Consider the following 23,911-nt stretch of genomic DNA (forward strand, 5'->3'; position numbering starts at 1 on the left):
GCAGCCACAACTGTCAGCAAGAGAGTCCATGATTGAGTCTTTGAATGAAGAGATTAAGATAAAACTGTCCAGTTTGAGTGTTTGTTGCAGCTCGTTCCAGTCGCTAGCTGAAGCGAACTGAAAAGAGGAGCGACCCAGGGATGTGTGTGCTTTGGGGACCTTTAACAGAATGGGACTGGCAGAACGGGTGTTGTATGTGGAGGATGAGGGCTGCAGTAGGTATCTCAGATAGGGGGAAGTGAGGCCTAAGAGGGTTTTATAAATAAGCATCAACCAGTGGGTCTTGCGACGGGTATACAGAGATGACCAGTTTACAGAGGAGTATAGAGTGCACTGATGTGTCCTATAAGGAGCATTGGTGGCAAATCTGATGGCCGAATGGTAAAGAACATCTAGCCGCTCGAGAGCACCCTTACCTGCCAATCTATAAATGATGTCTCCATAATCTAGCATGGGTAGGATGGTCATCAAGGTTAGTTTGGCAGCTGGGGAGAAAAAGGTTAGTTTGGAAGCTGTGGTGAAAGAGGAGCGATTGCGATAGAGGAAACCAAGTCTAGATTTAACTTTAGCCTGTAGCTTTGATATGTGCTGAGAGTCTAGCCATACTCCCAAGTGCTTGCATGAGCTGACTACCTCAAGCTCTAAACCCTCAGAGGTAGTAATCACATCTGTGGGGAGAGGGGCATTCTTCTTACCAAACCACATTACCTTTGTTTTGGAGCTGTTTAGAACAAGGTTAAGGGCAGAGAAAGCTTGTTGAACGCTGGGAAAGCTTTGTTGTAGAGGGTTTACCACAACGTCTATGGAGGGGCCAGCTGAGTATAAGACTGTATCGATATGTATATAAATGGATGAGAGAGCTTCCTACTTCCTGAGTTATGTTGTTGATGTAAATTGAGACATGTGTATCTGAAGCTGTTGGCTGTCTCTCCATCTCCCCAGCCTGCCACCAAGGAGGGGGGTCTGCCCATGCAGGTGGGCAACAAGACAGAGTGTGGCCTGCTTGGCCTGGTGCTGGACCTGAAGAGAGACTACCAACCCGTCCGCAACCAGATCCCAGAGGAGAAACTCTACAAGGTCTACACACCTTTATCATTGTAGTTCTCTATCATGTTGTTTCTGTCGTGATGATGATGATGATGATGATGACGGCAGTGGTGGTGTTTTCATGTTATTCTTTATGTCAATCATTATTCTTTATGTCAATCATTGTGTAACGAAGCCATAAACACATTTCCCCATTGTGTGAACGATAAAGTTGTTATATTTTTTGAATTCCAATTATTCTAATTCTGAATTCTAATTGAGAATTCTAATCATTAATTGTACCAGGTGTACACCTTCAACTCGGTCAGGAAGTCCATGTCCACGGTCATCAAACTACCAGACGGCTCCTTCAGAATGTACAGCAAAGGAGCCTCCGAGATCGTCCTCAAGAAGTGAGTGGTTTTACAGCTCGGTCTGATACCATAGAGTCTATGATGGAGTCCATGATGGATCTTGGTTCCAACTTCAGTTTCCAGCACCCAATCCAGAAAGGAAAGAAACCCCGAGCTTCTACCTCCTAGTCACCTGTAGAGATCTTAGATAAGATTCTCTCAGATCGTTCTCAGAGGACCTACAGGAACTACAGCTTGATTTTGGGGGATTGATTGGTGATTTATGATGTTCATCACTGATCTCCTCAAGGCTTTATCCCTGCTCGCCAGGCTTTGGTATAGTGGTACTAAGACTCAGAATGAGCCTACCAAGGCCTTGATCTCTAACCTCTGACCCCTGACCTCTATCCTCTGCCCCCCCCCCCAGGTGCACTAAGATCCTGAACCAGGAAGGCGAGACGCGGGTGTTCCGTCCCCGGGACAAGGACGAGATGGTGAAGAAGGTGATCGAGCCGATGGCGTGTGACGGGCTGCGGACCATCTGCGTGGCGTACCGTGACTTCCCTGGCGACCCAGAACCCCTCTGGGACAACGAGAACGACATCCTCAATGAACTGACGGCTGTCTGCGTGGTCGGCATAGAGGACCCTGTCAGGCCAGAGGTAGGTAGGGTGGACTGTGTGTGTGTGTCTGTGTGTGTGTGTGTGTGTGTGTGTGTGTGTGTGTGTGTGTGTGTAGTGTGTGTGTATGTAGTGTGTGTGTCAGTGAGCTGACCTCTGTCTGTGTAGTCAACATAGAGGACCCCGTCAGGCCAGAGGTGGACTGTGTGTGTGTGTAGTGTGTGTGTATGTAGTGTGTGTGTCAGTGAGCTGACCTCTGTCTGTGTAGTCAACATAGAGGACCCCGTCAGACCAGATGTGAAGGCTTCTCATATGTAGGAACTCATCCTCACATGTGTTGGCAATGGTCCTATTTGTCAGGCTATTGATAAGGATGACTGACAGATATGGGATAGGATAAGAATTTGTTATGCTATTGATAAGGATGATTGACAGGTATGGGATAGGATAAGAATTTGTTATGCTATTGATAAGGATGATTGACAGGTATGGGATTGGATAAGTATTTGTTATGCTATTGATAAGGATGACTGACAGGTATGGGATAGGATAAGTATTTGTTATGCTATTGATAAGGATGACTGACAGGTATGGGATAGGATAAGTATTTGTTATGCTATTGATAAGGATGACTGACAGGTATGGGATAGGATAAGTATTTGTTATGCTATTGATACGGATGATTGACAGGTATGGGATAGGATAAGTATTTGTTATGCTATTGATAAGGATGACTGACAGGTATGGGATAGGATAAGTACGTCCTATTTGTAACCAGTTTTCTTAGTAAGAAATTACTCCATTATACAATACCAATCCACAATATATAGCAATCAATATGATCGGTGCAAATAAAATATAGGTAGGTAGGTAACTGAATGGTAGGTGTGTAACTGAATGGTAGGTTGGTAACTGAATGGTAGGTTGGTAACTGAATGGTAGGTTGGTAACTGAATGGTAGGTAGGTAACTGAATGGTAGGTGGGTAACTGAATGGTAGGTAGGTAACTGAATGGTAGGTGGGTAACTGAATGGTAGGTGGGTAACTGAATGGTAGGTAGGTAACTGAATGGTAGGTGGGTAACTGAATGGTAGGTGGGTAACTGAATGGTAGGTGGGTAACTGAATGGTAGGTAGGTAACTGAATGGTAGGTAGGTAACTGAATGGTAGGTGGGTAACTGAATGGTAGGTAGGTAACTGAATGGTAGGTGGGTAACTGAATGGTAGGTGGGTAACTGAATGGTAGGTGGGTAACTGAATGGTAGGTAGGTAACTGAATGGTAGGTTGGTAACTGAATGGTAGGTGGGTAACTGAATGGTAGGTAGGTAACTGAATGGTAGGTAGGTAACTGAATGGTAGGTGGGTAACTGAATGGTAGGTAGGTAACTGAATGGTAGGTGGGTAACTGAATGGTAGGTGGGTAACTGAATGGTAGGTTGGTAACTGAATGGTAGGTAGGTAACTGAATGGTAGGTTGGTAACTGAATGGTAGGTTGGCAACTGAATGGTAGGTTGGTAACTGAATGGTAGGTTGGTAACTGAATGGTAGGTGGGTAACTGAATGGTAGGTAGGTAACTGAATGGTAGGTGGGTAACTGAATGGTAGGTAGGTAACTGAATGGTAGGTGGGTAACTGAATGGTAGGTAGGTAACTGAATGGTAGGTTGGTAACTGAATGGTAGGTTGGCAACTGAATGGTAGGTTGGTAACTGAATGGTAGGTTGGCAACTGAATGGTAGGTTGGTAACTGAATGGTAGGTAGGTAACTGAATGGTAGGTAGGTAACTGAATGGTAGGTTGGCAACTGAATGGTAGGTTGGTAACTGAATGGTAGGTAGGTAACTGAATGGTAGGTAGGTAACTGAATGGTAGGTGGGTAACTGAATGGTAGGTAGGTAACTGAATGGTAGGTTGGTAACTGAATGGTAGGTGGGTAACTGAATGGTAGGTTGGTAACTGAATGGTAGGTAGGTAACTGAATGGTAGGTGGGTAACTGAATGGTAGGTAGGTAACTGAATGGTAGGTTGGTAACTGAATGGTAGGTAGGTAACTGAATGGTAGGTTGGTAACTGAATGGTAGGTTGGTAACTGAATGGTAGGTTGGTAACTGAATGGTAGGTAGGTAACTGAATGGTAGGTAGGTAACTGAATGGTAGGTGGGTAACTGAATGGTAGGTAGGTAACTGAATGGTAGGTTGGTAACTGAATGGTAGGTTGGTAACTGAATGGCAGGTGGGTAACTGAATGGTAGGTTGGTAACTGAATGGTAGGTTGGTAACTGAATGGTAGGTAGGTAACTGAATGGTAGGTAGGTAACCTATGTAAAGTAGTTCAATGATTCAAAACAACATGAGAATAAGAAGAGATTCACTGCTGCTGGTAGAGAGTTCTCTCCTCTCTCTCTCGCTCTCTCTCTCTCTCTTGTTCTTTCTCTCTCTCGTTGTCTCGTTCTCTCTCTCTCTCCCTCACTCTCCCTCACTCTCTCTCGTTGTCTCGTTCTCTCTCTCTCTCGTTCTTTCTCTCTCTCTCTCTCGTTGTCTCGTTCTCTCTCGTTCTTTCTCTCTCTCGTTGTCTCGTTCTCTCTCGTTCTTTCTCTCTCTCGCTCTCTCTCGTTGTCTCGTTCTCTCTCTCTCTCTCGTTCTTTCTCTCTCTCTCTCTCTCGTTGTCTCGTTCTCTCTCGTTCTTTCTCTCTCTCGTTGTCTCGTTCTCTCTCATTCTTTCTCTCTCTCGCTCTCTCTCGTTGTCTCGTTCTCTCTCTCTCTCTCATTCTTTCTCTCTCTCTCTCGTTGTCTCGTTCTCTCTCGTTCTTTCTCTCTCTCGTTGTCTCGTTCTCTCTTGTTCTTTCTCTCTCTCGTTGTCTCGTTCTCTCTCTCTCTCTCTCTCCCTCACTCTCCCTCACTCTCTCTTGTTGTCTCGTTCTCTCTCTCTCTCTCGTTCTTTCTCTCTCTCTCTCTCGTTGTCTCGTTCTCTCTCGTTCTTTCTCTCTCTCGCTCTCTCTCGTTGTCTCGTTCTCTCTCTCACTCTCCCTCACTCTCTCTCGTTGTCTCGTTCTCTCTCTCTCTCTCGTTCTTTCTCTCTCTCTCTCTCTCTCTCTCTCGTTGTCTCATTCTCTCTCGTTCTTTCTCTCTCTCTCGTTGTCTCGTTCTCTCTCGTTCTTTCTCTCTCTCTCTCTCTCTCCTCACTCTCCCTCACTCTCTCTCGTTGTCTCGTTCTCTCTCTCTCTCTCGTTCTTTCTCTCTCTCTCTCGTTGTCTCGTTCTCTCTCGTTCTCTCTCTCTCTCTCTCTCTCTCCCTCACTCTCGTTCTCTCTCGTTCTTTCTCTCTCTCTCGTTGTCTCGTTCTCTCTCTCTCTCTCTCCCTCACTCTCTCTCTCTCTCTCTCTCTCTCTCCCTCACTCCCTCTCCAGGGCTGTGTAATTGTCAGACTGTTGTAGGCTACTCCAGGAGAGCTACTACTCCCTGAGAATAAAAGATCAGAATAACAAACTGTCAAATAAAGAACCAAGCAACATCGAATAGGAAATCATCTTCATGTTCAGAATGTACTACTAAAATTTGATGGATTAATTAACTAGCTTATAACTGAAATACAATATCTTTGTTCAGACACAATACTAATTCACTAATCCCATTGTTGATCATAGAACATGGAACAAGAATGAATGTCACAGAAGGTATTTCATAGATTCTATATCTATCTATCTAGAATCATGCTCCGGGAGAATGAGTGACAGTCCTGGGTAGATTCTCTTTATATTTTACAGTGTCAGTACTTCAGAGTTGAGATGGGGAGGGGGGGGGGGTTGATCTCTCCTCTCCTCTCCTCTAATTGTCCTTTATGCTCCATTTCATCATGCGTACTTAAATCACCCTCAGAGCAAATTAGGATTCATTCAACATCTGAACTGAAAGTCTATAGTTGTTGAGGATAATTGTGTTGAATTTTATTTTTATTTTTTTTACCTTTATTTAACCAGGCAAGTCAGTTAAGAACAAATTCTTATTTTCAATGACGGCCTAGGAACAGTGGGTTAACTGCCTGTTCAGGGGCAGAACGACAGATTTGTACCTTATCAGCTCAGGGGTTTGAACTCGCAACCTTCCGGTTACTAGTCCAATGCTCTAACCACTAGGCTACACTGCTAGGCTACACTGCCGCCCTCTCAATGGAAGGGGGGGGGGGGGGATTTGAATAGGTACAGATGCTCTATCTTAATTTGGTCATCCTGTTGTTGCACAGCAGAAAATGCAAACTTATAGTGAAATCGAGGTTTAAAAAGGATTGTAAAGTTTGGTATTTCCACTTAAAAAATGTACTTTGGTGCGAAAAGTGCAAAACAACCTTGCGAAGATGCTGGAGGAAACAGGTACAAAAGTATCTATATCCACAGTATAATGGGTCCTTTATCGACATAAGCTGAAAGGCCGCTCAGCAAGGAAGAAGCCACTGCTCCAAAACCGCCATAAAAAAGCTAGACTACAGTTTGAAACTGCACATGGGGACAAAGATCGTACTTTTTGGAGAAATGTCCTCTGGTCTGATGAAACAAAAATAGAACTGTTTGGCCATAATGACCATCATTATGTTTAGAGGAAAAAGGAGGCTTGCAAGCTTAAGAACACCATCCCAACCGTGAAGCACGGAGGTGGCAGCATCCTGCTGTGGGGGTGCTTTGCTGCAGGAGGGACTGGTGCATTTCACAAAATAGATGGCATCTTGAGGTAGGAAAATGATGTGGATATATTGAAGCAATATCTCAAGTCATCAGTCAGGAAGTTAAAGCTTGGTTGCAAATGGGTCTTCCAAATGGACAATGACCCCAAGCATACTTCCAAAATTGTGGCAAAATGGCTTAAGGACAACAAAGTCAAGGTATTGGAATAAAGCCCTGACAAAGCCCTGACCTCAATCCAATAGAAAATGTGTGGGCAGAACTGAAAAAGCGTGTGTGAGCAAGGAGGCCTACAAACCTGACTCAGTTACACCAGCTCTGTCAGGAGGAATGGGCCAAAATTCACCCAACTTATTGTGGAAAGCCTGTGGAAGGTACCCGAAATGTTTGACCCGAACGGTGTGACCCAAGTTTAGCAATTCAAATGCAATGCTACCAAATACTAATTGAGTGCATGTAAACTTCTGACCCACTGGGAATGTGATGAAAGAAATAAAAGCTGAATTAAATAATTATCTCTACTATTCTGACATTTCACATTCTTAAAATAAAGTGGTGGTCCTAACTGACCTAAGACAGGGTCTCTATGACAGAGGGGTTCTGGTGATCTGACTGGTGTGAGTCTCTATGACAGGGGGGTTCTGGTGATCTGACTGGAGTGAGTCTCTGGGACAGGGGGGTTCTGGTGATCTGACTGGAGTGAGTCTCTGGGACAGAGGGGTTCTGGTGATCTGACTGGTGTGAGTCTCTATGACAGAGGGGTTCTGATGATCTGACTGGTGTGAGTCTCTATGACAGAGGGGTTCTGATGATCTGACTGGTGTGAGTCTCTATGACAGAGGGGTTCTGGTGATCTGACTGGTGTGAGTCTATATGACAGAGGGGTTCTGATGATCTGACTGGTGTGAGTCTCTATGACAGAGGGGTTCTGATGATCTGACTGGTGTGAGTCTCTGGGACAGAGGGGTTCTGGTGATCTGACTGGTGTGAGTCTCTGGCCCCAGAAGGGTTCTGGTGATCTGACTGGTGTGCGTCTCTATGACAGAGGGGTTCTGGTGATCTGACTGGTGTGTGTCTCTATGACAGAGGGGTTCTGGTGATCTGACTGGTGTGTGTCATATTGCATATTGCAAACGGCATCTCTTTTGCAAACTAAACCATCTCAGTACAAACACAGCTTTAAACTGTGCTACGACTGTACCCGATGTCTTGTCCAATGGCCTCAGTGTAGCAGTGTGATGCTACGACTGTACCCGATGTCTTGTCCAATGGCCTCAGTGTAGCAGTGTGATGCTACGACTGTACCCGATGTCTTGTCCAATGGCCTCAGTGTAGCAGTGTGATGCTACGACTGTACCCGATGTCTTGTCCAATGGCCTCAGTGTAGCAGTGTGATGCTACGACTGTACCCGATGTCTTGTCCAATGGCCTCAGTGTAGCAGTGTGATGCTACGACTGTACCCGATGTCTTGTCCGATGGCCTCAGTGTAGCAGTGTGATGCTACGACTGTACCCGATGTCTTGTCCAATGGCCTCAGTGTAGCAGTGTGATGCTACGACTGTACCCGATGTCTTGTCCAATGGCCTCAGTGTAGCAGTGTGATGCTACGACTGTACCCGATGTCTTGTCCAATGGCCTCAGTGTAGCAGTGTGATGCTACGACTGTACCCGATGTCTTGTCCAATGGCCTCAGTGTAGCAGTGTGATGCTACGACTGTACCCGATGTCTTGTCCAATGGCCTCAGTGTAGCAGTGTGATGCTACGACTGTACCCGATGTCTTGTCCAATGGCCTCAGTGTAGCAGTGTGATGCTACGACTGTACCCGATGTCTTGTCCGATGGCCTCAGTGTAGCAGTGTGATGCTACGACTGTACCCGATGTCTTGTCCAATGGCCTCAGTGTAGCAGTGTGATGCTACGACTGTACCCGATGTCTTGTCCAATGGCCTCAGTGTAGCAGTGTGATGCTACGACTGTACCCGATGTCTTGTCCAATGGCCTCGGTGTATCGGTGTGATGCTACGACTGTACCCGATGTCTTGTCCGATGGCCTCAGTGTAGCAGTGTGATGCTACGACTGTACCCGATGTCTTGTCCAATGGCCTCAGTGTAGCAGTGTGATGCTACGACTGTACCCGATGTCTTGTCCAATGGCCTCAGTGTAGCAGTGTGATGCTACGACTGTACCCAATGTCTTGTCCAATGGCCTCGGTGTAGCAGTGCGATGTTGTTCACCTAGATGATGCGCCAAGTTGCACACAAGGACCAATTCAAATAGGTCAAGGGGGGACGTTAATAATTTGATAATAATAATAATAATTCAGTGTATTTTTTATTTAATTACAGATACATAGCTGATGTTTTTCTTTGGTGTACAAACACTTTTTCATATCAATATTGTACGTACATGTGATTGTAAAAGTTGTGTATGTTTTGGTTTGGTCCATCGCGGGGTATCTGTGTTTCCGTAGCCTCTTATTGTTCTCTTTTGTCTGACCTTCGGCTTGAAAGGTATGTTGTCCTTGGCTCCGAGATTGTTCAATATAAAACCGTGGTAATGTTACACAATGCGCTGTTATGCAACCATAAGTTTGTTACAATGTGGACGAGATAAAGGTTTATGTTAACAAGTTTCACCGAGCTCGTTAACTGGGGTATCTATTGAGTGAGTGTCCATGTGCTTGCGCAGGGGCCTCAGAGCTAGGACTGGGCCAAGGGGTAACATAATGTGTGTTGTCTCTTCGTGTGCAGGGGCCTCAGAGCTAGGACTGGGCCAAGGGGTAACATAATGTGCGTTGTCTCTTCGTGTGCAGGGGCCTCAGAGCTAGGACTGGGCCAAGGGGTAACATAATGTGTGTTGTCTCTTCGTGTGCAGGGGCCTGAGAGCTAGGACTGGGCCAAGGGGTAACATAATGTGTCTTGTCTCTTCGTGTGCAGGGGCCTGAGAGCTAGGACTGGGCCAAGGGGTAACATAATGTGCGTTGTCTCTTCGTGTGCAGGGGCCTCAGAGCTAGGACTGGGCCAAGGGGTAACATAATGTGTGTTGTCTCTTCGTGTGCAGGGGCCTCAGAGCTAGGACTGCGCCAAGGGGTAACATAATGTGCGTTGTCTCTTCGTGTGCAGGGGCCTCAGAGCTAGGACTGGGCCAAGGGGTAACATAATGTGTGTTGTCTCTTCGTGTGCAGGGGCCTGAGAGCTAGGACTGGGCCAAGGGGTAACATAATGTGCGTTGTCTCTTCGTGTGCAGGGGCCTCAGAGCTAGGACTGGGCCAAGGGGTAACATAATGTGTGTTGCCTCTTCGTGTGCAGGGGCCTCAGAGCTAGGACTGGGCCAAGGGGTAACATAATGTGCGTTGTCTCTTCGTGTGCAGGGGCCTGAGAGCTAGGACTGGGCCAAGGGGTAACATAATGTGTGTTGCCTCTTCGTGTGCAGGGGCCTGAGAGCTAGGACTGGGCCAAGGGGTAACATAATGTGTGTTGTCTCTTCGTGTGCAGGGGCCTGAGAGCTAGGACTGGGCCAAGGGGTAACATAATGTGTGTTGCCTCTTCGTGTGCAGGGGCCTCAGAGCTAGGACTGGGCCAAGGGGTAACATAATGTGCGTTGTCTCTTCGTGTGCAGGGGCCTCAGAGCTAGGACTGGGCCAAGGGGTAACATAATGTGTGTTGCCTCTTCGTGTGCAGGGGCCTCAGAGCTAGGACTGGGCCAAGGGGTAACATAATGTGCGTTGTCTCTTCGTGTGCAGGGGCCTGAGAGCTAGGACTGGGCCAACGGGTAACATAATGTGCGTTGTCTCTTCGTGTGCAGGGGCCTCAGAGCTAGGACTGGGCCAAGGGGTAACATAATGTGCGTTGTCTCTTCGTGTGCAGGGGCCTGAGAGCTAGGACTGGGCCAAGGGTTAACATAATGTGTGTTGTCTCTTCGTGTGCAGGGGCCTGAGAGCCTGGACTGGGACGTGACCTCCTCTGTTGTAGAAACGCAGCTCTGTGTGTTTTGGCTTCCGGTACATGATGACTGGCATGGAAGCCCTATCTGACATTAATTATTCACCTGGAATATCAAGGGAATCGACAATCCAACAAGATCCTACAAACAATAACAGCAGGAATATACCACTAAAATACATCCATGTTGAGGAACCGTTTTACTATGTTATAGTAGCAGGAAGAACATACTACGAACGTACCAACAAAAAAAACATGATACCAACAGAGAAAACTTGACATAGACGTTGAACACGTTATGTCAACAGAGGATCTGCTCAGAGACTGAGAAAACACAACTCATTCACACAAACAATGCGGCGAATATGATTATTTTGACATTGATTACAAGTCAAAACACAGATACGTGTTGATCGACTGCTTTTTAAAAATGTTATAGCAGAGGTGTTGGTGTCAGCAACACATCCCAACCTGCCCCCCCCCCCCCCAGAGGTGTTGGTGTCAGTAACACATCCCAACCTGCCCCCCCCCCCCAGAGATGTTGGTGTCAGTAACACATCCCAACCTGCCCCCCCCCCCCAGAGATGTTGGTGTCAGTAACACATCCCAACCTGCCCCCCCAGAGATGTTGGTGTCAGTAACACATCCCAACCTGCCCCCCCCCAGAGATGTTGGTGTCAGTAACACATCCCAACCTGCCCCCCCCCCAGAGATGTTGGTGTCAGTAACACATCCCAACCTGCCCCCCCCCAGAGGTGTTGGTGTCAGTAACACATCCCAACCTGGCTCCCCCCCCCCAGAGATGTTGGTGTCAGTAACACATCCCAACCTGCCCCCCCCCCCCAGAGATGTTGGTGTCAGTAACACATCCCAACCTGCCCCCCCCAGAGGTGTTGGTGTCAGTAACACATCCCAACCTGCCCCCCCCCCCCCAGAGGTGTTGGTGTCAGTAACACATCCCAACCTGCCCCCCCCCCCAGAGATGTTGGTGTCAGTAACACATCCCAACCTGCCCCCCCAGAGGTGTTGGTGTCAGTAACACATCCCAACCTGGCTCCCCCCCCAGAGATGTTGGTGTCAGTAACACATCCCAACCTGCCCCCCCAGAGATGTTGGTGTCAGTAACACATCCCAACCTGGCTCCCCCCCCCCAGAGGTGTTGGTGTCAGTAACACACCCCAACCTGGCCCCCCCCCCAGAGATGTTGGTGTCAGTAACACATCCCAACCTGCCCCCCCCCAGAGATGTTGGTGTCAGTAACACATCCCAACCTGCCCCCAGAGATGTTGGTGTCAGTAACACATCCCAACCTGCCCCCCCCCCAGAGGTGTTGGTGTCAGTAACACATCCCAACCTGCCCCCCCCCCCAGAGGTGTTGGTGTCAGTAACACATCCCAACCTGCCCCCCCCCCAGAGGTGTTGGTGTCAGTAACACATCCCCCCCCCCCGAGGTGTTGGTGTCAGTAACACATCCCAACCTGCCCCCCCCCAGAGGTGTTGGTGTCAGTAACACATCCCAACCTGCCCCCCCCAGAGGTGTTGGTGTCAGTAACACATCCCCCCCGAGGTGTTGGTGTCAGTAACACATCCCAACCTGCCCCCCCCCCCCCCAGAGGTGTTGGTGTCAGTAACACATCCCAACCTGCCCCCCCCCCAGAGATGTTGGTGTCAGTAACACATCCCAACCTGCCCCCCCCCCCAGAGGTGTTGGTGTCAGTAACACATCCCAACCTGGGCCCCCCCCCAGAGGTGTTGGTGTCAGTAACACATCCCAACCTGCCCCCCCCCCGAGGTGTTGGTGTCAGTAACACATCCCAACCTGCCCCCCCCCAGAGATGTTGGTGTCAGTAACACATCCCAACCTGCCCCCCCCCCCCCCAGAGATGTTGGTGTCAGTAACACATCCCAACCTGCCCCCCCCCCCCAGAGATGTTGGTGTCAGTAACACATCCCAACCTGCCCCCCCCCAGAGATGTTGGTGTCAGTAACACATCCCAACCTGCCCCCCCCCCCAGAGATGTTGGTGTCAGTAACACACCCCAACCTGGCTCCCCCCCCCCAGAGGTGTTGGTGTCAGTAACACATCCCAACCTGGCTCCCCCCCCAGAGGTGTTGGTGTCAGTAACACATCCCAACCTGGCTCCCCCCCCCCCCAGAGGTGTTGGTGTCAGTAACACATCCCAACCTGGCTCCCCCCCCCCAGAGATGTTGGTGTCAGTAACACATCCCAACCTGGCTCCCCCCCCCCAGAGGTGTTGGTGTCAGTAACACATCCCAACCTGGCTCCCCCCCCAGAGGTGTTGGTGTCAGTAACACATCCCAGTAACACATCCCCCCCACACACACACACTCATAACACAGCTCAAAGCTAATCTCATTACTATTCAGTCAGAGAAAAAAAAACAACCACGCACCCTATTCCCTACATAGTGTACACTACCCCTATGGGTTCTGGTCAAAAGTAGTGCACTACATAGGGGAATTAGGTCGCCATTTGGGACATATCCCATCTCTGTATATCAGACTGAATAATGAGATTCCCTCGTGTGTGTGTGTGTGTGTGTGTGTGTGTGTGTGTGTGTGTGTGTGTGTGTGTGTGTGTGTGTGTGTGTGTGTGTGTGTGTGTGTGTGTGTGTGTGTGTGTGTGTGTGTGAGAGAGAGAGAGGTGGTTACAGTAGGAGGAATAATCATGTTGTACAGGCAAAGCCAACACATCGCTCTACTAAACCATGTGTATTTACCTCCTCCTCCTCACACAACGCTAGCTGCCTCTGATGCTCTAAATGAGAGAGGGCTGTGTCCCCAATGGCACCCTATTCCAATGGCACCCTATTCCAATGGCACCCTATCCCAATGGCACCCTATTCCAATGGCACCCTATCCCAATGGCACCCTATTCCAATGGCACCCTATTCAAATGGCACCCTATCCCAATGGCACCCTATTCCAATGGCACCCTATCCCAATGGCACCCTATTCCAATGGCACCCTATTCCAATGGCACCCTATCACAATGGCACCCTATTCCAATGGCACCCTATTCCAATGGCACCCTATCACAATGGCACCCTATCCCAATGGCACCCTATTCCAATGGCACCCTATTCCAATGGCACCCTATTCCAATGGCACCCTATTCCAATGGCACCCTATCCCAATGGCTCCCTATTCCAATGGCACCCTATTCCAATGGCACCCTATCCCAATGGCTCCCTATCCCAATGGCACCCTATCCCAATGGCACCCTATTCCAATGGCACCCTATTCCAATGGCACCCTATTCCAATGGCACCCTATTCCAATGGCACCCTATCCCAATGGCACCCTATTCCAATGGCACCCTATTCCAATGGCACCCTATCACAATGGCACCCTATCACAATGGCACCCTATCACAATGGCACCCTATTCCAATGGCACCCTATTCCAATGGCACCTTATCCCAATGGCACCCTATTCCAATGGCACCCTATCACAATGGCACCCTATCACAATGGCACCCTATCCCAATGGCACCCTATCACAATGGCACCCTATCCCAATGGCACCCTATTCCAATGGCACCCTATCCCAATGGCACCCTATCACAATGGCACCCTATCACAATGGCACCCTATCCCAATGGCACCCTATTCCAATGGCACCCTATTCCAATGGCACCCTATCACAATGGCACCCTATTCCAATGGCACCCTATCCCAATGGCACCCTATTCCAATGGCACCCTATTCCAATGGCACCCTATTCCAATAGCACCCTATTCCAATGGCACCCTATTCCAATGGCACCCTATTCCAATGGCACCCTATTCCAATGGCACCCTATTCAAATGGCACCCTATTCCAATGGCACCCTATCCCAATGGCACCCTATTCAAATGGCACCCTATTCCAATGGCACCCTATCCCAATGGCACCCTATTCCAATGGCACCCTATTCCAATGGCACCCTATTCCAATGGCACCCTATTCCAATGGCACCCTATTCCAATGGCACCCTATTCCAATAGCACCCTATTCCAATGGCACCCTATTCAAATGGCACCCTATTCCAATGGCACCCTATTCCAATGGCACCCTATTCAAATGGCACCCTATTCCAATGGCACCCTATTCCAATGGCACCCTATTCCAATGGCACCCTATTCCAATGGCACCCTATCCAAATGGCACCCTATTCCAATGGCACCCTATTCCAATGGCACGCTATCCCAATGGCACCCTATCCCAATGGCACCCTATTCCAATGGCACGCTATCCCAATGGCACCCTATCCCAATGGCACCCTATCCCAATGGCACCCTATCCCAATGGCACCCTATTCCAATGGCACCCTATCCAAATGGCACGCTATCCCAATGGCACCCTATCCCAATGGCACCCTATTCCAATGGCACGCTATCCCAATGGCACCCTATCCCAATGGCACCCTATTCCAATGGCACGCTATCCCAATGGCACCCTATCCCAATGGCACCCTATCCCAATGGCACCCTATTCCAATAGCACCCTATTCCAATGGCACCCTATTCCAATGGCACCCTATTCAAATGGCACCCTATTCCAATGGCACCCTATTCCAATAGCACCCTATTCCAATGGCACTCTATCCCAATAGCACCCTATTCCAATAGCACCCTATTCCAATGGCACCCTATTCCCTACATTAGAGTGCCTCTGTAATAAAATAAATCATCACAGGCTGTTTTAGGTTTAGTTTTTTTTTTCTTGATGTGTGGTGAGTTAGCAAAGTGACGAAAACACATTCAGATACAGGGCCCTCAGGAAGTATTCACACCCTTGGACTTCTTCCACATTTTGTTACGTTACAGCCTTATTCTAAAAATGGATTAAATAAACAAAACAAAACAAAGATCCTCATCAATCTACACACAGTACCCCATAACGACAAAGAAAAACATTTTTGCAAAAGTATATATGTATTTTTAAACAGTATCACATTTACATAAGTATTCAGACCTTTTACTCAGTACTTTGTTGAAGCACATTGGACAGAGATTACAGCCTCGAGTCTTCTTGGGTATGATGCTACAAGCTTGGCACACCTGTATTTGGGGAGTTTCTCTCATTCTTCTCTGCGGATCCTCTCAAGCTCTGTCAGGTTGGATGGAGAGCGTCACTGCACAGCTATTTTCAGGTCTCTCCAGAGATGCTCGATCGGGTTCAAGTCCGGGCTCTGGCTGGGTCACTCAAGGACATTCAGAGGCTTGTCCTGAAGCCACACCTGTTGTCCTGTTGGAAGGTGAAACCTTGCCCCAGTCTGAGGTCCTGAGCGCTCTGGAGGAGGGTTTCATCAAGGATCTCTCTGTACTTTGCTCCCTTCATCTTTGCCTCGATCCTGACTAGTCTCCCTGCCACTGAAAAACATCCCCACAGCATGATGCTGCACCACCATGCTTCACCGTAGGGATGTTACCAGGTTTCCTCCAGATATGACACTTGGCATTTAAGCCAAAGAGTTCAATCTTGGTTTCTTTAGACCAATGAATCTTGTTTCTCATGGTCTGAGAGTCCTTTAAGTGCCTTTTGGCAAACTCCAAGCGGGTTGTCGTGCCTTTTACTGAGGAGTGGCTTCCATCTGGCCGCTCTAGCATAAATGCCTGATTAGTGGAGTGCTGCAGAAATGATTGTCCTTCTGGAAGGTTCCCCACGATCACCACAGAGGAATTCTTGAGCTCTGTCAGAGTAACCAAACTTTTCCATTTAAAAACAGTGGAGGCCACTGTGTTCTTGGAGACTTTTAATGTTACAGAAATTAGCAGTAGCTGCAGTGTTAGTTGGCTAGCTGTGTGTGGATCTGTGACACTGGAGCTGGCTTATGTGTCAGTGGTTCTCCTGTGATGGTGCTAGTGTTCTCCTGTGATGGTGCTAGTGTTCTCCTGTGATGGTGCTAGTGTTCTCCTGTGATGGTGTTCTCCTGTGATGGTGCTAGTGTTCTCCTGTGATGGTGTTCTCCTGTGATGGTGCTAGTGTTCTCCTGTGATGGTGCTAGTGTTCTCCTGTGATGGTGCTAGTGTTCTCCTGTGATGGTGTTCTCCTGCTGATGGTGCTAGTGTTCTCCTGTGATGGTGCTAGTGTTCTCCTGTGATGGTGCTAGTGTTCTCCTGTGATGGTGTTTTCCTGCTGATGGTGCTAGTGTTCTCCTGTGATGGTGCTAGTGTTCTCCTGTGATGGTGCTAGTGTTCTCCTGCTGATGGTGCTAGTGTTCTCCTGTGATGGTGCTAGTGTTCTCCTGTGATGGTGTTAGTGTTCTCCTGTGATGGTGCTAGTGTTCTCCTGCTGATGGTGCTAGTGTTCTCCTGCTGATGGTGCTAGTGTTCTCCTGTGATGGTGCTAGTGTTCTCCTGTGATGGTGTTAGTGTTCTCCTGTGATGGTGCTAGTGTTCTCCTGCTGATGGTGTTCTCCGGTGATGGTGCTAGTGTTCTCCTGTGATGGTGCTAGTGTTCTCCTGTGATGGTGCTAGTGTTCTCCTGCTGATGGTGTTCTCCTGTGATGGTGCTAGTGTTCTCCTGCTGATGGTGTTCTCCTGTGATGGTGCTAGTGTTCTCCTGCTGATGGTGTTCTACTGTGATGGTGCTAGTGTTCTCCTGCTGATGATGTTCTCCTGCTGATGGTGTTCTCCTGTGATGGTGCTAGTGTTCTCCTGCTGATGGTGCTAGTGTTCTCCTGTGATGGTGTTCTCCTGTGATGGTGCTAGTGTTCTCCTGCTGATGGTGCTAGTGTTCTCCAGTGATGGTGCTAGTGTTCTCCTGCTGATGGTGCTAGTGATCTCCTGTGATGGTGCTAGTGTTCTCCTGCTGATGGTGCTAGTGTTCTCCTGTGATGGTGCTGGTGTTCTCCTGCTGATGGTGCTAGTGTTCTCCAGTGATGGTGCTAGTGTTCTCCTGCTGATGGTGCTAGTGTTCTCCTGTGATGGTGCTAGTGTTCTCCTGTGATGGTGTTCTCCTGTGATGGTGCTAGTGTTCTCCTGTGATGGTGCTAGTGTTCTCCTGCTGATGATGTTCTCCTGCTGATGGTGTTCTCCTGTGATGGTGCTAGTGTTCTCCTGCTGATGGTGCTAGTGTTCTCCTGTGATGGTGCTAGTGTTCTCCTGCTGATGGTGCTAGTGTTCTCCTGTGATGGTGTTCTCCTGTGATGGTGCTAGTGTTCTCCTGCTGATGGTGTTCTCCTGTGATGGTGCTAGTGTTCTCCTGCTGATGGTGTTCTCCTGTGATGGTGCTAGTGTTCTCCTGCTGATGATGTTCTCCTGCTGATGGTGTTCTCCTGTGATGGTGCTAGTGTTCTCCTGTGATGGTGCTAGTGTTCTCCTGCTGATGGTGTTCTCCTGTGATGGTGCTAGTGTTCTCCTGCTGATGGTGTTCTCCTGTGATGGTGCTAGTGTTCTCCTGCTGATGATGTTCTCCTGCTGATGGTGTTCTCCTGTGATGGTGCTAGTGTTCTCCTGCTGATGGTGTTCTCCTGCTGATGGTGCTAGTGTTCTCCTGTGATGGTGTTCTCCTGTGATGGTGCTAGTGTTCTCCTGTGATGGTGTTCTCCTGCTGATGGTGCTAGTGTTCTCCTGTGATGGTGTTCTCCTGCTGATGGTGCTAGTGTTCTCCTGTGATGGTGCTAGTGTTCTCCTGCTGATGGTGCTAGTGTTCTCCTGTGATGGTGTTCTCATGTGATGGTGCTAGTGTTCTCCTGTGATGGTGCTAGTGTTCTCCTGTGATGGTGCTAGTGTTCTCCTGTGATGGTGCTAGTGTTCTCCTGCTGATGGTGTTCTCCTGTGATGGTGCTAGTGTTCTCCTGTGATGGTGCTAGTGTTCTCCTGTGATGGTGCTAGTGTTCTCCTGCTGATGGTGCTAGTGTTCTCCTGCTGATGGTGTTCTCCTGTGATGGTGCTAGTGTTCTCCTGCTGATGATGTTCTCCTGCTGATGGTGTTCTCCTGTGATGGTGCTAGTGTTCTCCTGCTGATGGTGTTCTCCTGTGATGGTGCTAGTGTTCTCCTGCTGATGATGTTCTCCTGCTGATGGTGTTCTCCTGTGATGGTGCTAGTGTTCTCCTGCTGATGGTGTTCTCCTGTGATGGTGCTAGTGTTCTCCTGCTGATGATGTTCTCCTGCTGATGGTGTTCTCCTGTGATGGTGCTAGTGTTCTCCTGCTGATGATGTTCTCCTGCTGATGGTGTTCTCCTGTGATGGTGCTAGTGTTCTCCTGCTGATGGTGTTCTCCTGTGATGGTGCTAGTGTTCTCCTGCTGATGGTGCTAGTGTTCTCCTGTGATGGTGCTAGTGTTCTCCTGTGATGGTGCTAGTGTTCTCCTGTGATGGTGCTAGTGTTCTCCTGCTGATGGTGCTAGTGTTCTCCTGTGATGGTGCTAGTGTTCTCCTGTGATGGTGTTCTCCTGTGATGGTGCTAGTGTTTTCCTGTGATGGTGTTCTCCTGTGATGGTGCTAGTGTTCTCCTGCTGATGGTGTTCTCCTGCTGATGGTGCTAGTGTTCTCCTGTGATGGTGCTAGTGTTCTCCTGTGATGGTGCTAGTGTTCTCCTGCTGATGGTGCTAGTGTTCTCCTGCTGATGGTGCTAGTGTTCTCCTGCTGATGGTGTTATCCTGTGATGGTGTTCTCCTGTGATGGTGCTAGTGTTCTCCTGCTGATGGTGTTATCCTGTGATGGTGTTCTCCTGCTGATGGTGTTCTCATGTGATGGTGCTAGTGTTCTCCTGCTGATGGTGCTAGTGTTCTCCTGTGTTGGTGCTAGTGTTCTCCTGTGATGGTGCTAGTGTTCTCCTGCTGATGGTGCTAGTGTTCTCCTGTGATGGTGCTGCTAGTGTTCTCCTGTGATGGTGTTCTCCTGTGATGGTGCTAGTGTTCCCCTGTGATGGTGCTAGTGTTCTCCTGCTGATGGTGTTCTCCTGCTGATGGTGCTAGTGTTCTCCTGTGATGGTGCTAGTGTTCTCCTGTGATGGTGTTCTCCTGTGATGGTGTTCTCCTGTGATGGTGCTAGTGTTCTCCTGTGATGGTGTTCTCCTGTGATGGTGCTAGTGTTCTCCTGCTGATGGTGTTCTCCTGTGATGGTGCTAGTGTTCTCCTGCTGATGGTGTTCTCCTGTGATGGTGCTAGTGTTCTCCTGTGATGGTGCTAGTGTTCTCCAGTGATGGTGCTAGTGTTCTCCAGTGATGGTGCTAGTGTTCTCCTGTGATGGTGCTAGTGTTCTCCTGTGATGGTGCTAGTGTTCTCCTGTGATGGTGCTAGTGTTCTCCTGCTGATGGTGTTCTCCTGTGATGGTGCTAGTGTTCTCCTGCTGATGGTGCTAGTGTTCTCCTGTGATGGTGCTAGTGTTCTCCTGTGATGGTGTTCTCCTGTGATGGTGCTAGTGTTCTCCTGCTGATGGTGCTAGTGTTCTCCTGCTGATGGTGCTAGTGTTCTCCTGTGATGGTGCTAGCATAGCAGGGTATGGGGAGAGCAAGGCTCGCCCACACTGACCTAACCCTCACTCGCTCAGATTCAGATTACTTGTGTGTGTGTGTGTTTGTTAAGGATCCCCATTTGTTCCTGTGTGTGTGTGTGTGTGCGTGCGTGCGTGCGTGCGTGCGTGTGTGTGTGTGTGTGTTCCCTGTATGCCCTCACTGTACTACAATATTAGTCAAGGTTATTCTAAAATGACATATAGTCTGTGTGAAATATATAGGGACTCACTGTGCTACAGTACCAAGGGTATTGTCTGTGATACACTACATATACAAAACTATGTGGACAGCCCTTCAATTTAGTCTATTCGCCTATTTCAGCCACACTCGTTGCTGACAGGTGTATAAAAAAAGAGCACACAGCCATGCAATCTCCATAGACAAACACTGGCAGTAGAATGGCGTTACTGAAGAGCTCAGTGACTTTCAACAAGTTAGTTCGTCAACTCTGCCCTGCGAGAGCTGCCCCCCCGGTCAACTGTAAGTGCTGTTCATTGTGAAGTGGAAACGTCTAGGAGCAACAATGGCTCAGCCGCGACATGGTAGGCCACATGAGCTCACAGAACGGGACCACCGAGTGAAGGGTATTGTCTGTGATAATGTATATAGGGACTCTGTTCTACAGTATGAAGGGCATTGTCTGTGATAATGTATATAGAGACTCTGTTCTACAGTGTGATAATGTATATAGAGACTCTGTTCTACAGTGTGATAATGTATATAGGGACACTGTTCTACAGTGTGATAATGTATATAGAGACACTGTTCTACAGTGTGATAATGTATATAGAGACTCTGTTCTACAGTGTGATAATGTATATAGAGACTCTGTTCTACAGTGTGATAATGTATATAGAGACTCTGTTCTACAGTGTGATAATGTATATAGTGACTCTGTTCTACAGTGTGATAATGTATATAGAGACACTGTTCTACAGTGTGATAATGTATATACTCTGTTCTACAGTGTGATAATGTATATATAGACTCTGTTCTACAGTGTGATAATGTATATAGAGACTCTGTTCTACAGTGTGATAATGTATATAGAGACACTGTTCTACAGTGTGATAATGTATGTAGAGACTCTGTTCTACAGTGTGATAATGTTTATAGAGACTCTGTTCTACAGTGTGATAATGTATAGAGACTATGTTCTACCGTGTGATAATGTATATAGAGACTGTTCTACAGTGTGATAATGTATATAGAGACTCTGTTCTACAGTGTGATAATGTATAGAGACTATGTTCTACCGTGTGATAATGTATATAGAGACTGTTCTACAGTGTGATAATGTATATAGAGACTCTGTTCTACAGTGTGATAATGTATAGAGACTATGTTCTACCGTGTGATAATGTATATAGGGACTGTTCTACAGTGTGATAATGTATATAGAGACTCTGTTCTACAGTGTGATAATGTATAGAGACTCTGTTCTACAGTGTGATAATGTATATAGAGACTCTGTTCTACAGTGTGATAATGTATATAGAGACACTGTTCTACAGTGTGATAATGTATATAGAGACTGTTCTACAGTGTGATAATGTATGTAGAGACTCTGTTCTACAGTGTGATAATGTATATAGAGACTCTGTTCTACAGTGTGATAATGTATATACTCTGTTCTACAGTGTGATAATGTTTATAGAGACTCTGTTCTACAGTGTGATAATGTATAGAGACTATGTTCTACCGTGTGATAATGTATATAGAGACTGTTCTACAGTGTGATAATGTATATAGAGACTCTGTTCTACAGTGTGATAATGTATAGAGACTATGTTCTACCGTGTGATAATGTATATAGAGACTGTTCTACAGTGTGATAATGTATATAGAGACTCTGTTCTACAGTGTGATAATGTATATAGAGACTCTGTTCTACAGTGTGATAATGTATATAGAGACTCTGTTCTACAGTGTGATAATGTATATAGAGACTCTGTTCTACAGTGTGATAATGTATATAGAGACTATGTTCTACCGTGTGATAATGTATATAGAGACTCTGTTCTACAGTGTGATAATGTATATAGAGACACTGTTCTACAGTGTGATAATGTATATACTCTGTTCTACAGTGTGATAATGTATATAGAGACACTGTTCTACAGTGTGATAATGTATATAGAGACTGTTCTACAGTGTGATAATGTATATAGAGACTCTGTTCTACAGTGTGATAATGTATATAGAGACACTGTTCTACAGTGTGATAATGTATATAGAGACACTGTTCTACAGTGTGATAATGTATATAGAGACACTGTTCTACAGTGTGATAATGTATATAGAGACTCTGTTCTACAGTGTGATAATGTATATAGAGACTCTGTTCTACAGTGTGATAATGTATATAGAGACTCTGTTCTACAGTGTGATAATGTTTATAGAGACTCTGTTCTACAGTGTGATAATGTATAGAGACTATGTTCTACAGTGTGATAATGTATAGAGAGACTCTGTTCTACAGTGTGATAATGTTTATAGAGACTCTGTTCTACAGTGTGATAATGTATAGAGACTATGTTCTACAGTGTGATAATGTATATAGGGACTCATCCTTGCAGGTGTCCTGGTTCACATTCAACTCATTCAACTCTGACTGTGTGTGTGTTTGTGCTTACCTATGTGTGTGTGTGTGTGTGTGTGTGTGTGTGTGTGTGTGTGTGTGTGTGTGTGTGTGTGTGTGTGTGTGTGTGTGTGTGTTTGTGCTTACCTTTGTGTGTGTGTGTGTGTGTTTGCTCTTACCTTTGTGTGTGTGTGTGTTTGTGCTTACCTGTGTGTGTGTGTGTGTTTGTGCTTACCTGTGTGTGTGTGTGTGTGTGTTTGTGCTTACCTGTGTGTGTGTGTGTGTGTGTGTGTGTTTGTGCTTACCTGTGTGTGTGTGTGTGTGTGTGTGTGTGTGTTTTGTGCTTACCTGTGTGTGTGTGTGTGTGTGTGTGTGTGTGTGTGTGTGTGTGTGTGTGTGTGTGTGTGTGTGTGTGTGTGTGTGTGTGTGTGTGTGTTTGCCCCCCAGGTGCCTTCTGCTATTGTGCGGTGCCAGCGTGCGGGCATCACGGTGCGCATGGTGACAGGTGACAACATCAACACGGCCAGGGCCATCGCCATCAAGTGTGGCATCATCCACCCCGGAGAAGACTTCCTGTGTATCGACGGCAAGGAGTTCAACCGGAGGATCCGCAACGAGAAGGGGGAGGTACGCTAGTGCAGGCGTTCACTCCCAGACAGATATCTAGGAGGAAGAGGGTTGGTCAGTGGTAATGGTAGTTCAGGGTAGACAGTAGACTAGTAGAGGTTATCTCCTGACAGATATCTAGGAGGAAGAGGGTTGGGTTAGTCAGTGGTAATGGTAGTTCAGGGTAGACAGTAGACTAGTAGAGGCGTTCACTCCCAGACAGATATCTAGGAGGAAGAGGGTTAGCCAGTGGTAATGGTAGTTCAGGGTAGACAGTAGACTAGTGCAGGCGTTCACTCCCAGACAGATATCGAGGAGGAAGAGGGTTAGTCAGTGGTAATGGTAGTTCAGGGTAGACAGCAGACTAGTAGAGGGGTTATCTCCCAGACAGATATCTAGGAGGAAGAGGGTTGGGTTGGCCAGTGGTAATGGTAGTTCAGGGTAGACAGTAGACTAGTAGAGGGGTTATCTCCCAGACAGATATCTAGGAGGAAGAGGGTTGGGTTGGCCAGTGGTAATGGTAGTTCAGGGTAGACAGTAGACTAGTAGAGGGGTTATCTCCCAGACAGATATCTAGGAGGAAGAGGGTTAGTCAGTGGTAATGGTAGTTCAGGGTAGACAGTAGACTAGTAGAGGGGTTA

General features: G+C 47.5%; 1 protein-coding gene across 10 annotated transcripts in view; it reads left to right on the forward strand.

The window, feature by feature from the left end:
* Positions 1 to 23,911, forward strand: part of atp2b2 (ATPase plasma membrane Ca2+ transporting 2) — a 215,511-nt gene that overhangs the window by 159,233 nt on the left and 32,367 nt on the right. For all 10 annotated transcript variants that reach the window (XM_064967444.1, XM_064967442.1, XM_064967440.1 and 7 more), the window contains 4 exons: positions 943 to 1,077; positions 1,333 to 1,439; positions 1,807 to 2,041; positions 23,112 to 23,291. In XM_064967444.1, coding sequence (XP_064823516.1) covers positions 943 to 1,077; positions 1,333 to 1,439; positions 1,807 to 2,041; positions 23,112 to 23,291 — 657 coding nt within the window. The remainder of the gene's footprint in view (positions 1 to 942; positions 1,078 to 1,332; positions 1,440 to 1,806; positions 2,042 to 23,111; positions 23,292 to 23,911) is intronic.

The sequence above is a fragment of the Oncorhynchus masou genome, chromosome 6 (genome assembly GCF_036934945.1).
Source record: "Oncorhynchus masou masou isolate Uvic2021 chromosome 6, UVic_Omas_1.1, whole genome shotgun sequence".
Lineage (NCBI taxonomy): Eukaryota > Metazoa > Chordata > Actinopteri > Salmoniformes > Salmonidae > Oncorhynchus > Oncorhynchus masou.